A 12,857-nucleotide genomic window follows, 5' to 3' on the forward strand; every position below is an offset into this window, starting at 1 on the left:
AATTGATCTGTCCATGGTTTTGTTTTTTCAAACCAAACACCAACACAAGCAGAATTACAAAAATGTTAAACAATTGTTTGGTTTGGTGTATTATTGCTCCTCTTTTATTGTTTTATTTGACTTTGAAGGTCCATCAGGGTATCAGTTTTTTTAAAACTATTCTGGGAGGGATTGGTTTCTATAATGCTCCTTTACTTCCTGTGCATTTTGTTATTTTCGCACTTTGTATTGTAATGAATGTTAATTATTCCTTTCTGAATGTAGTTACTGTTATTAATTACTGAATCTGGGTGAAAATCCTTTGTTCAGTTAGAGATGTCAAACGAACGAATAATCAAATTGTCTAAAATTCTTGCAATCAGCATTTTTGACACTTCAGCTCTAACACTCGAGCCACAGAATTGCCCATACAATAACAATCGGGTTTGAGCTAAATTTACTTTTTACCGGCTTTGTATTAAATAACGAATCTTCTGAGGTTTGTTTCCTACTGTTTGATACAAAAAAAAATTTCAAAGCCTTTAAGAACGTTCAAAAAAATTTATTAGTGTCCCATTTTACTCCGTTCTGCATTATCTCCTGGTTCCCTGTAACTCGAATTGACCATCCAACTGGATCCAATTGGATCCACTTTCGGCCACTTTCAAGCTGCCAGTTGCTCTTGTGCAGCGATCAAGCTCCCTTGTTTTTCTGTGAAATAGATCCAATAACATGGTAAAGGCTGATCGGTTTTAGCGATGATTAACAGGCCAATTCAGTGAACTTTTTTTTTCCCCCTACTGGAAGTACTGCTGTTCTGCAATGATTACTGACGACCCGGTTCACACCCCTCGGCAGTGCATGTTTATCCAATAAAAGGCCATTTCTTTCCTTTTTTTGTTGTTGTTGTTGTTGCTCCTCTATGCTGTGCTGAACTGGATCTTGTATCGAGTCAGCTCAGCCAGTGGGCAAAAGGGGGACATGCACATTTCTAGCGCACAACGCCCATTCACCTCACGGCCGTTGCCGGCCTTGCGACGATGCGACGTTTGACAGCGGTTACGACATCTCCCGGTCCCGGACGAAACCGTCTCCATAAATAACGACCGCTAGACACACATGCACGGTTGGTGGACGCGAGTTGTAAAATCGGCCAATCCTTGCCCTTCCCCTCACGCCTCACGGCCGGCAGATTAATTTGTCACGTTGCTTGGCGCTCACTCCCTGCGCGACTGCGCAAAGCCAAACAAACAAACAGCGTCGCGATGACAAAGCGCGAACATCGCCCGACCGGAAAGCCCTCGAGCGCAAATTGGGGAAGAGCAAACCCCCACCCCAGGGCGCTCGTATACATCCATCAAATGTTGCTCATCCGCACAGAGGACGGTATCGACTACGCAACGACGGGAGGGTTATGCAAAGAGGACAACAGCAGCAGCAGCAGCAGCAGCAGCAGCAACAAACAAGAGGGAAGGAAAGAAGCAAAGACAAATGAGCATCTTGGAAGCTGGCTGGCTGTTGCGGCAGTCCCTAATCAGGTTGGGGTTTGATGGCTGTTTTCATTTCGATATTTCAGATTCGCTGCGGCAGCTTTGTGCCAGCTGCCAAACACACACGTGCCGGTATCGTACGTTCGATGCCTTCGCTTTCGCACATCGGTGCGGTAGCAGTGGGCGGAGGTCGTTAGCGTGCTGTTAGTTTTGCAACAACACTCTGCGAAGATGACCGATAAAGAAAGAGAGGATATAGAGGGAGAGATAGAGTAATAGAGAAAGAGAAGGAGATGGGAGATAGAGATAAATAGCCACATTGATTGATTGTAGTGATCCGGAGTAGAGCCTTCGATCCATCCCGCCTTCGGCATTGAAAAACTGAATCCAACTCGGAAGCAAAATCGGATTTGAATGAATCCAGAATCATCCGGAGTAGTATGCTACAGTCGGATTCATCTGAACTCATCTGGAGTCGTTTGGACTCAACTAGAGTCGTCAGTTCAATTCATTTGAAGCTATCCGGAGCTGTCTGAAGTCACCCGGAGTTGATCCGGAAATCCTCGTAGGCTTCGGGGTGACTCCAGATGCATTCTGGCGACTCCAGTGGAATACAGATGAATCCGAGTTTCATTCGAGAATTATAATCCAAAAACATTCGGAGCCGTCCGGAGGCATCTGGAGTCGTCTCGATGACTTCAGACAACTCCGAACATCTCTGGGAAACTCCAGATGAATCCTGATGACTTTAGATAGAGAGTCCAAACGACTCCAGATGAGTCCAGATGAATCCAAATTTAACTGAGAATAATAATCCGGACACGTTGGAAGTCGCCTGAAGTCATACAGAGTGATCCAGAAGACTTCAGATGACTCCAGACCACTTTGGACAACTTCAAGCAGCTCCAGATGAATTCTGGTGATTCCAAATGAGCCCAAATGACTCCGGATGAGTCCAGATGAATCCGATATGTTTCTGACCGTTATAACCCTGAGATGTTCGGGGTCGTCTGAAGTAGTCCGAAGTTGCCCAAAATCTCCGCAAGTAACCGGGATTCCCATAAATTCGATCATATTCTAGGCATCCCAAATTTGGTAGATCCCCCTGCTCCCCCTTCCCCTATGTCATCTCCTCTTCTTCCTGGACTCTGACTTGCTCTCCAACTCCGACATGCACTGAATCCTCCGAAAATGTTCAATTTGCCCATCACTCATTGATCGATGACACCCTTTATGCCCGATTCGTGCAATATCGGCTACTGTCGGCGTTGAGTCATCTCCACCACGCTGAACGTACGTCATTGGAATTCAGCTGAGAAATTCCTCTGACGTCAGAATCTTCCCCAATAACAAAATTCCCAAATGCACACACAGCGCACGCCACACATCAGTACGCTGCAGAGCGCGATCCGGCAAGGTTGAGCTTATTCTAATCCCAGACACGTTTCCCCTCCGCAGATGTCTCGTCGCAGTGCCGTCCGGGGCCTTCGACTGCTGGTCTGTTCGCTGTGTCTGCTCAGCTACCTGCACCCGGCCTCGGCAGATGCTCCCGAACGGTAAGAGAACTTCACAGCACACCCAAAAAAAAAGGCACTGTTCCCAGCATTTGATCGCCTCCGTAACTTTCCCTCCCAGCAGCAGTAACCGACGGCCAATGCGCCGGGTGGACGCGGTGGCCACCGACCAGGTGGAGGACCGCACCAACGCGATCGACCAGCCGCTCGACCAGGCCCTCCAGCTCAAGTACTACGACGTTGTCTCGGTCGACCTGGTGCACCGGCTGCCGGCCGGCGCCGACCCCGCGCCCGACACGCTCACCCTAGTGGCGGCCGGTGCCGGCGAAGGTGCCGCCGACCCGGAGCAAACGTCCGACGCCAAGGTTGCCCCCCCGACCCCGACCAAGCCCGAGGCGGCCAAAACGCTCGCGGACCAGGTGGCCGAGGGCAAGTACGGCCTGATCCACCGCGAGCTGTTCCAGCGGCGCCCCGAGCGGCTCGGCATCCTCAACTACCGCCGCAACGAGGAGGTCCCGCTGGACGACGAGCGCAACTACGGCGGGCTCCGGCCGGACGAGATCTGGCTCGCCGAGGACCACCTGCTCGTGCTCAAGGGCGGCTCGATCCGGCACGGCAGCAACCGGTCCGGCGAGCCGGACGCGCCCGCCTGGCAGCCGATCGACGACTACCGGGCGCCGGACCGCCAGGTCCAGATCCCGGCGAACCCGGCCGTCCCGCCACCCTTTCCCGTGCAGCTGCGCGAGAACGGGCCGATTGAGTTTATCCGCGGTCGTCAGGTGCCGGCATTTAATCCGTTCACTAACGAGTCGGCCTTCCTCTTCACCAACAAAGCGTTCCCGGTCATACGGCCGGAAGATTTCGGCGGGCAGCATATTCTTGCCGGGCCGGCGGCGCACAATGCTACTGGCCAGCACCGCCCGGCCGGGCTCCAGTATCCGCCCCCGGTCAACCCGCCGCCCGTCAGCGACAACCGCACGTACTCGAACCCGTTCCTGAAGCTGCCCCCGCCGGCGCTGTACGCTGGGCCGCCGGCCGGCGGCTCGCTGGACGAGGCGCGCAACCGCACGGCCGGGCTGCCGCCGGGGCTGGACGAGGACGACCCCTCGCTCTACTACCCGCCGCCGTACACGTTCGAGTACCGGGGCAACTACACGAATCCGGTCCCGCCGGGCCCGCTCGTGCCCGGCATCATACTGCCCCCGCCGCCCAACTTTTTCATCCTGAAGCCTGCCGGCGGAAGCAATGGGACCAGCGTGCGGCCGCCCACCACCACCACCACCACCACCACGGACCGGCCGAAGGCTACCAAACCACCGAAGCAGTACGTCAGCGTGCGGCCCCACCCAACGACCACGGTGGCACCACCACCACCACCACCACCCCCTTCGGTGAACAGTGTAGCGCCGGCGAAGATTGTGCCGTCGCGCGTCGAAATTCAAAAAGCCGTCCTCAAAACGTTCGTGCCCGTGCTGGAGGTGTACGGTGCGCCGCCGAAGCCCGCCAAACCGGCCGCGAAGCGACCGCGCCCGAAACCGACCGTCGCCAGCGTCGCTACCGCCACGCCCGCCCAAACGCCGTCCACCAAGCTGCACAAGATTCCGCCCGAGCAGCCGACCGCCGGCCAGCGGCAGCCGGTGTACGCCGAGTACTTTGACGTGCGCACCTCCACGGCCAGACCGCCGGTGGGCTGGGGCGACGTGGGCGTGCCCGCCGGTACGCCCCAGCTGCCCCGCACCTACCTCCCGGTGGGCAAGGTGGAGCAGGCCCGCCCGGTTGCGACGGGCGCCCCGCCCGACTACGGCTACGGCTACAGCCCGATCGAGCAGTTCCATCGCGAGGTGCAGACGATCCGCCAGACGCTCCAGATCTACGAGAAGGCGAACAGGCTGTCGGGCAAGGGGGGCAGGACGTCGAAGGCGCACCACCACCACCAGCAGCAGCAGCAGCACCCCCAGCCGTCCCTTGCCAATCTGTCGCTGTCGTTCGATGGGAACGTGTACCGGACGCTGTTCCCGGAGGAGGTGGTGCTGCCACCGCAGCAGCTCCCAAGTGGGCCCTCCTATCACCGCCCGCAGCACCACCACCAGCCGCAGCCGTACAAACCGGCCTACGAGCCCGCGTACGTGTATCGCCCCGCCGCCAACAGCGTCCTGCCGCCGGTCGACCTGCCGACCGGCTACTACGTCACCAGCACCGATTACGGCCGGCACGGCGCGGGCTACGCGGATGCGGCCGCCCAATCGCACCCACAGTACTACCAGCCGACTGCCCCACCACCGCCTCCACCGCCCCAGCCCGACCTGTCCTACATTGCGCCCGTCATACTGAACAATGGCGCGAGCGGGTACAACCGCCGCCCCGACTTTGACCCCTCCACCACCACCACCAAGTCCTACCTCATCCTGGACCATCGGCTCCAGCGGCCCCAGCCGCCGACCCAGCCGCCCCTGTCGCCCTACCTGTACCGCAGCGGCGGCGGCGGCGGCGTCCCAACCGGTGACGGGCAGCAGGGGGTGACGGGCCCGGCGCGCAACCGGTACCTCGAGGGGGACATACTGGTGAACTACAAGCATCCGCTGCCGGTGCTCAACCCGGACAGCGAGTTCCTGCCCTACCATCACCGGCTGAAGGTGCGCAAGCGGCAGAATGTGCGCGGGGCGGGCGAGCAGAAGCCGCGCTACCATGGCCAGCCGCTCTACAACCACCGGTAGAGGCTCGCGTGGAGCAAGGAGGCGTACGAGGTGGACGTGGCCGAAAGGATGCTTGCTTGGGGCGCACTCGCACTCTCTTAGCCGCGCTGTCGGGATGAATTTGAGTGCTTGCGTGCGTGTGTGTGTTTGCGTATGTGTGTGTGTGTGAGAGTGTGTTTGTGTATATATAGCGGATATATAATGGCTTGTTTGTGCGTGTAGCGCACCGAAACACGCGCAAATGCGGGGGGGGGGGGGGGCAAATACTCAATGTGTAATTATTATCTGTTTCTCTTTCTTCATGCAACACTACACTTTCTTTCGTTTGTATTGTTGAGCCGCTTTCAGCTGTCGTACTTTTTTTTTTGTTGTTGTTGGGGTGGGAAGCAATGGCAAGCGCCCTTTTACCGGTTCCCCTCCGGTGGTCATAGTAGCGTTAGAGAGAGAGAGAGAGTGGATGGAGGGGGAGCAGCCGGAATCTGGTGCGGTTGCGCAGGTTAAGGTCTCTGCCATAGACTGTAAACGAAAATCGCTAAATAAAGCTAATAAATCACGATACAGAACAAAACAACGCAAAAGGTTCATATGAGCGCTTTGGAGAACTGTACCCTGTGTCATATACCCGATCCGATTGCCATTTTATGTCGCACAGTTTGTTATCCGTTTCTGCTTTATTGTTTGTTTTTGTTTGAAATGAATACAATCCTATGTTCCTGATATCCCGCCGTGTGTGGGGTGTGCGTCTGGTGTAGGGGTTGGAGCTTGGAACTCGTTCGGAATAACGCTGAAAGTGCTATCCGGCGAGGCTCAAAATGTTCGGAGTCCGCTGGAGAAGCATCCAGAGCCGTTCGGTGTGATTGGGAGCCGCTCGGAACCACTGCGGAACCTGCGGAACCCTTCAGAAGTCATCCCTCAGAGCTGTCGCTCAGAGTCTCGTGTAACCTTCTCTGGCGATTCGGTGCCAAATCTAAGCGATATGCAGTTGCTCGGAACTTTGTTTGGAATTGTGGGAGTTGCTCGGAGTCGCCGCAACCATTGGAGTTTGACTCGTCGGAGTGGTCCGGAGATGTTGAGAGCGTTCAGAATGGTTCAGAATCATTTGGTATCATCTGGGAGTACATCGAATTATCGAATATAAAAAAAAAAAACAATATTTGCTTTTTGCTGAAATGTTCTTTAAACCTCCACTAAAATGCCCAGTTTCAAAGCTTTCGGGACATTGAGTGCTCTAGAGCTGATTATTTCTGATTCAGATTCATGTTTTGGAATCAATCTTACAAATGCATCACTGAATCTGCATTTCAAAATGTGTATCCTCATGCATCCTTAACGATTTGTAAATTTCTAAACATGCCTTTGGGTCCTTCCAAATTTGGGTCCTTCCAAAACAGTTCAAAAATAAGCTTTCTTACAGCAACATACATGTATGTACGCTCTGCGTATTTAAGTATACACAAAACTGTAACATGTAAACATATTGTATCACTACCAGTGTGATGATCAACCGCACAGAACGAGTCTACGAATGGTTCCAATGGCTCAGCCGATTCACAAGGTTCTCGAAAGGCTCTTACGTTCCCGAAAGATCCAGACTAGGGATGGAAATTACTATACTGTAATTAGGTAACATAATTAGTTACTACATGAAATAAAATAATAGTACTACTGATTCACCAAGATTCAGATGTGAGCGTGACTGCCCCAACACTCCCGCACACCCAGGCATCTTCACAGCATCTTAGTCACGGTACGCGACGGTGGCCGCCCGCGCTGCCCGATGCTTCCGGTACCAGGCGACGGCAAACTCGCACACAAACACGAACAGGCCGCTCACGAAGCCAAGCAGCAGGATCCAGTACGATCCGGCCATATCCGAACTGTTCACCGTGTGGTTCTGCACGTCCATGACCCGACCCGTCCCACTGCACTTGTCCTTCGCCGGCAGGTACTGGGCGACCCAGCGCTGAATGAACCCGAACTGGTGCATCCGCTTGATCTCCTCGTTCACCAGCTCCAGGTACGGGCTGTCCTTCGGCATTACCAGCGCAATCTGCTCGTCCAGAAACTCGTCCGTGCTGAGCGCAAAGTCGCACCGGTCCGTCCGCAGGAACTGGCGCTTCATCAGGTAGCGCAGGTTGTTCCGCCAGTCGATGTGCACGTGCTGGCCAGCCTCGATCCGCTCGACCAGCTCGTCCGTCAGCTCGCCAATGATCTGGCTGCCCTTGTACAGCTGCACGTACTTCGGTTCGGTCGAGTCCTAGTCACCGGGGAATGCAAGATAGGAAATTCATTACATCGATGATGGGAGAGGAGATGACCTGTACCGCCCGTACCATTAGTATCTCCTCCAGGAAGGTACCGCGCCGAATGCTCCACGTCATGCCACGGTCGTTGCGCAGCAGCTGCATTACCCGATTGACCGGGATATCAATCTTAGGAAAGGTTAGAAAAGCGACCAAGTTGCCACAGTAGGTGGTGACTATCACCAGCACGACTAAAGGGGAAGATGACATTCGTTACTGCAAGCTCCCAAACCCATTCAAACGCACGCAGCACATACCCAACCACCAGGTACCGATGATGATTCGTCCGCTGTCCGCATACGGTAGGTATAGTCCTCCTTTTGGATGACAACAGTTGATACAGGTTAGACTACATCAACCCAACACTCACACACGAAGGCGTGCTCTGACACAAACCTTGCTGCAGTAGCGCACCATAGATGTACCAGAAGCAGTTGTTCACCTTCCCCAGCCCGGTGTCGGTCGGTTTGTTGTGCACCTCGTAGTACGGGCTGAGCTTGTTGATCGCACATAGGATGGGTCCCATGAGGGCGACAGCTGCCGCTAAGCATAGCCATGTCTGGAATCAATTCCACAAACCGAACAACTTCAATGTGAAATCTTGAAATTCGTAGCTCTTAATGATCCTGTGCAATTATGAATTATACGTTTTTACAACGATATCTACGCGGTTCTGATGCTCTGGACACAATCTCTGCACTCCTTGTGATGTGATGTGATAACTATTTCACACCAAAAAGAATGCATAGATGTGCTTCCTGCAGTCACAGAGAGTCCAGCAAGTATGCAGAGTGGATCAGATAATCTGTTGTAGGAGTTAATGTATCATTCGATGCGTCAAAGGTGTCACAATCAGTCAAAGATTCACGAATCTTGAAGATTTCTTGAAAATGCATTAATGTCTTAATATTTACGAATCTTGAAGATTTCTTCATGAAGCAATACTGAATATTCACGAATGTTTGATGAATTATAAAAAAATCGCGAATCTTCAAAGATGCCTAGACCTTCCCCTGTCCGAAATTTAGGTTTCTAAACACATTCCAATGTTTAATTCATGCTATTATTTGGTACGTACGTCCGAACCGAAGGGTGACAGAAACAGGAGCACTCGACTCAGCTCGCTGTGTGAGGGCGTTGAGAGAAAAGCAGATAAATCTTGTTAACCCTGCGAAAAAGAGGTACACCACCCAGCTCAGCGCACAACATTACCGTGGACGGGATATGACGAAGCTGTACGTCTGGATGCTGATCGGGTCGGTGAAGCTAACAAACTTCTTCTGCTTTTCGTTCACGGTCGCACCAACGGCAGCCAGCAAGATCTGAAAGGGGAAAGACACAAACCTGTGAACCTGTGCCTCTATATCTGACCCATGCCGGCCATCCTTACCTTGTTGTTGACGAGGGTGCTGAAAATTTCTTGCGGAATATCGGACGAGATGGTTTTCAAATCGTACACGGACTAGCGGCAGCGATAAGGAAGTCGGAAAAGAACGCGAAGCTCAATGACTGGTAGGGTCTAAAAGGGGGTGAAGCTATGCCTCACACTTACAGATGTGTTCCCTTCGACGAGCGATCCATTAATCTCCGCCGGCTGTGAGATCACCATCGTGTAGGTGAAGTTCAGCTTGCGCGACAGCTCGTTCAGAATGTCGTAGACGACACCGCTCGAGATTACTGGGCTGCCCGAATCGTTGTACGCCACGAACTGCCACGGTGGGTTCTGTTGCAACAGGAGATTGAAGAAAATGGAGATATAAAGCACCAACACTACACCAGCCAACCCAGGTACCGAACGTACATGGTAGCTGTAGAAGATGAGCTGCACACCACGGAAGCCGTACTGCGTGTGGGGAAACAGTGCGTCGGTTAGCATGAAACCATCCTGCGGCGACCAGTAGCCAATGTCCAGCATGGTGTACTTTCTGCGCTCCTGCAGGTCGGCCCCGTCTGTCAAATTTAATGACACCGCAAAGTACATTGCGCCCTGTTTCCTCTCGAGCTCCTGGCCACCTCTTACCCGTCAAAAAGTCGGTCCTATATACGTAACCCCACGTTTCGGCCGACTGGATCTTCCACTGGGAGCACTTGTTGCACTCATCCTTCGATGTGATGGCAGCCTGGCAAATGGAATGGAGTAGAAACCCTCCGCAACTAACGATAACCACCACCCTCGGAAAAACATCCAATACCTTTATCATTTGCAGGAACTTCGTTTTGCGCTCCTGCTTGCTCGGGCGTATGATTTCCCACTCCTCGTCCGATATCTGCCCAAACACGACCTGCTCCTCGCGGATCAGCTTCGACAGGCTGCGGATGAAGTGCAGCAGGTACGACTCGATATAGCACAGCACGCTGACCGTGCAGTTCTGCGCCTTGCTGCCACTGTTGTACACAAACGCGACATTGTCACCCTCGTTGATCAGGGTGGACTGGGTTGTAAAGTTGCTGTTCGTTTTCTCGGTGTTCGGTATGAGGTAGAGCCACTGGGCGAACGGATTCACCAGCTTCAGGTCCTGATCAATGGCAGAGGAGGAAGATTAGCGCGGCGTTTTCACCTTCGAAGCTATAGATGACGAACCTTCGATATCTCCATCAGCAACGTCAGCGTCGCGATGTTGACGATGGCGATGAAGTTTCTGCCTGCAATGCAAAGGGGCATGGGGTGGTTGCCTGAAAAAGTGCAGGCAAAAATTGGGCGCGTTTGCGCCTAGAACCTAACCTGTGTACGCTGTCGGTATGCCGAGCAGCGTCCGGCGGATCTCCTTCCGCTTTTCCCAGCTGTGGGTCGGCGCGTTGATCTTGAACTCGGTCAGCGTGAGCGGCTTGATGCCCTCCCGGTCCTCCAGCAGGGACAGTATGCAGCGACTAATTTCCGCGTCTGGAGAAAACAAAGTAGGCGCAAAAAGCGTTCATGTCCCCAGTGGCCGATGAAACGAACCACGCTGGGCCCGTGCACTTACCGTAAACCTGATCGTACAGCAGGGTGGCCGTGTGCCAATTGATCGCCCGCGAGCTCTTCATGTCAAGTATGATCTGCGACACCTCGTCGAAGGCGTTGCTGCCGGACCCATCGCTGCGCGGGATCTGTCATGGGGGGGGGGGGGGGAGGGATAAAAACGAGTCCGATGAAGTCCGATTGATTGCGTGTGTGGGTGTGTGTTTGGAGGAGTGTTGCCGAATGCGTCTCACCGACCATGATTGCGTTGTTGGTGGGCAGCCGCGGACAGTCCGGATCGGTGATGCTCAGCATTACCAGCCGCTCCCGCACGGCCTCCTGATAGATGTCCCAGGTGTTTTTGCAGCTCGAAACCGACAGGACGGCGGAGAAATCTTGACGGACGTTTTAGTGAGCACACTGTTTGCACTGACACACACACACACAGACAATAGACACAAACACAGACGACATTCACACTAGTGATGTGCTCTCTAGAGCGCACCCACGACTCCAATTCCAATTCCGACTATTGTTAGTAGAATCTGACTCTGGCAAAATGGAAACCACTAGTTCCGGAGTCGTCAGGAGTCGAAGTTATCCAGAGTCGTCCGGAGTCATCCCGAGTAGTTCGGAGTAGTATGGAGTCGTTCGGAGTTGCTCGGAGTCGTCTGGAGTCTTCTGGAGTCTGCTGGAGTCGACCGGAGTCGTTCAGAGTCGACCAGAATCATCCGGAGTCGTCTGAAGTTGTCCAGAGTCGCCCGGAGTCGGAGTCGATGGGAGTCGATGGGAGTCGAAGTCTTTTGGTGTCAGTGGGAGTTGACCGGTGCAATGTACTTGTGATCAGGAATTTCATTTCGTTGAGTTTTTATGTGTTTCACTTAGCGCATGTACTTCGCATACAGGCCTTTGTTTCGAGGCTTACTCGATTACGGCCAACTCCAACTCCGACTCCGGAGGATACCGACACCAGCTCCGGGTGACTCCGGGCGATTCCGGACGACTCCACCCGACTCCGAGCTACTCCAGACGACTTAGACTCCTTAGACAACTACGCCTCCGGGTGATTCCCGACGACTCTAGGCGATTCCGGACGACTCGGGGCGACTCCGGGCAACTCCCGGAATGTTCGGAGTCGGAGCGGAATCGACACCAGAGTTACACACACTCACCCCGCTTGAGATTGATGCTCGTCCAGGAGTAGTACTTCACGATCAGGCCACCATTCTTCAGATGCTCCCGGATCAGCTTCTCCACGACGTTCTTCGTCTCGTCGAGCGTCCGCTCGTAGTCGGCGCCGAGATACTCACGATCGAGGATGATCGCTGCAGCGGGAAGGAAAGTTTAGTTGCGCGGGACAGTTGCACAGCGTTCCTTCCAACGTGCGACGGTTGAGTGAAGACAGCACCGGCACAGTTTGATTGAGAATAAAAACACAAAAGTGGCGTAATGTTCAACTTGCCCATGGAGGCGTTCGTGGACAGAAGCGACGGGAAGTCATCACCGACAGCCGGATCGGGTCGTAGCACTAGCAGCAGCAGCAGCAGCAGAAGTATCGACCAAAGACCAACTAACCGCAGCACCATCTTACCGGAGACTGGCGTGTCCGGGCCGCAAACCGTTCCCTTTTTGTTCGGGTTTTCCACCCTCCCTGGAGCACAGTCTGTAACGGGGAGGTGTCGTCTAAAGGTCAGCAAATGCATCGCACACACACACACACATACGCGCGGCACGCCACCTGCCACATTCATAATTGAGCATCAATTTTCTCATCCGTGGTTGCGGTTTGCGTGCTTGCGCCGGGCCCGCAGAAGACGAGTCATGTATTATCCAGCGCGCAACAGCCTTTTGGGGTTTTGCAATATTGAACAAGGCAATTGCTGTCTTGCTGCTGACCGGCAGACGCATCCGACCGACAGGCAAGGTGTGAAGGTTTTCGG

General features: G+C 53.8%; 3 protein-coding genes across 9 annotated transcripts in view; 2 read left to right on the forward strand and 1 right to left on the reverse strand.

Annotated features, from left to right (window-relative positions):
• LOC120949132 (uncharacterized) overlaps positions 1-7,345 on the forward strand; it is a 23,032-nt gene extending 15,687 nt beyond the window's left edge. For 5 of the 6 annotated variants that reach the window (XM_040366223.2, XM_040366186.2, XM_040366195.2 and 2 more), the window contains exons 3-4: positions 2,928-3,025; positions 3,105-7,345. In XM_040366223.2, coding sequence (XP_040222157.2) covers positions 2,928-3,025; positions 3,105-5,697 — 2,691 coding nt within the window. In that variant the 3' untranslated portion in view covers positions 5,698-7,345. The remainder of the gene's footprint in view (positions 1-2,927; positions 3,026-3,104) is intronic. The other variant, XM_040366242.2, reaches the window with a different exon arrangement.
• Positions 1-12,857, forward strand: part of LOC120957074 (oligopeptidase A) — a 302,182-nt gene that overhangs the window by 277,447 nt on the left and 11,878 nt on the right. The window lies entirely within an intron of this gene.
• Positions 6,314-12,749, reverse strand: LOC120949180 (ionotropic receptor 93a). Its single transcript, XM_049609665.1, has 17 exons — positions 12,380-12,749; positions 12,090-12,242; positions 11,176-11,312; positions 10,943-11,066; positions 10,702-10,860; positions 10,561-10,622; positions 10,172-10,495; positions 10,000-10,099; positions 9,781-9,929; positions 9,532-9,702; positions 9,370-9,441; positions 9,192-9,301; positions 9,058-9,103; positions 8,376-8,538; positions 8,237-8,296; positions 8,010-8,170; positions 6,314-7,933 (listed from the first exon to the last, which is right to left on the reverse strand). The coding sequence occupies exons 1-17, from the start codon at positions 12,666-12,668 to the stop codon at positions 7,415-7,417; spliced, it is 2,799 nt and encodes a 932-aa protein (XP_049465622.1). The 5' UTR covers positions 12,669-12,749; the 3' UTR covers positions 6,314-7,414.

This window comes from Anopheles coluzzii, chromosome X (genome assembly GCF_943734685.1).
Source record: "Anopheles coluzzii chromosome X, AcolN3, whole genome shotgun sequence".
In the NCBI taxonomy this organism is placed as follows: Eukaryota; Metazoa; Arthropoda; class Insecta; order Diptera; family Culicidae; genus Anopheles; species Anopheles coluzzii.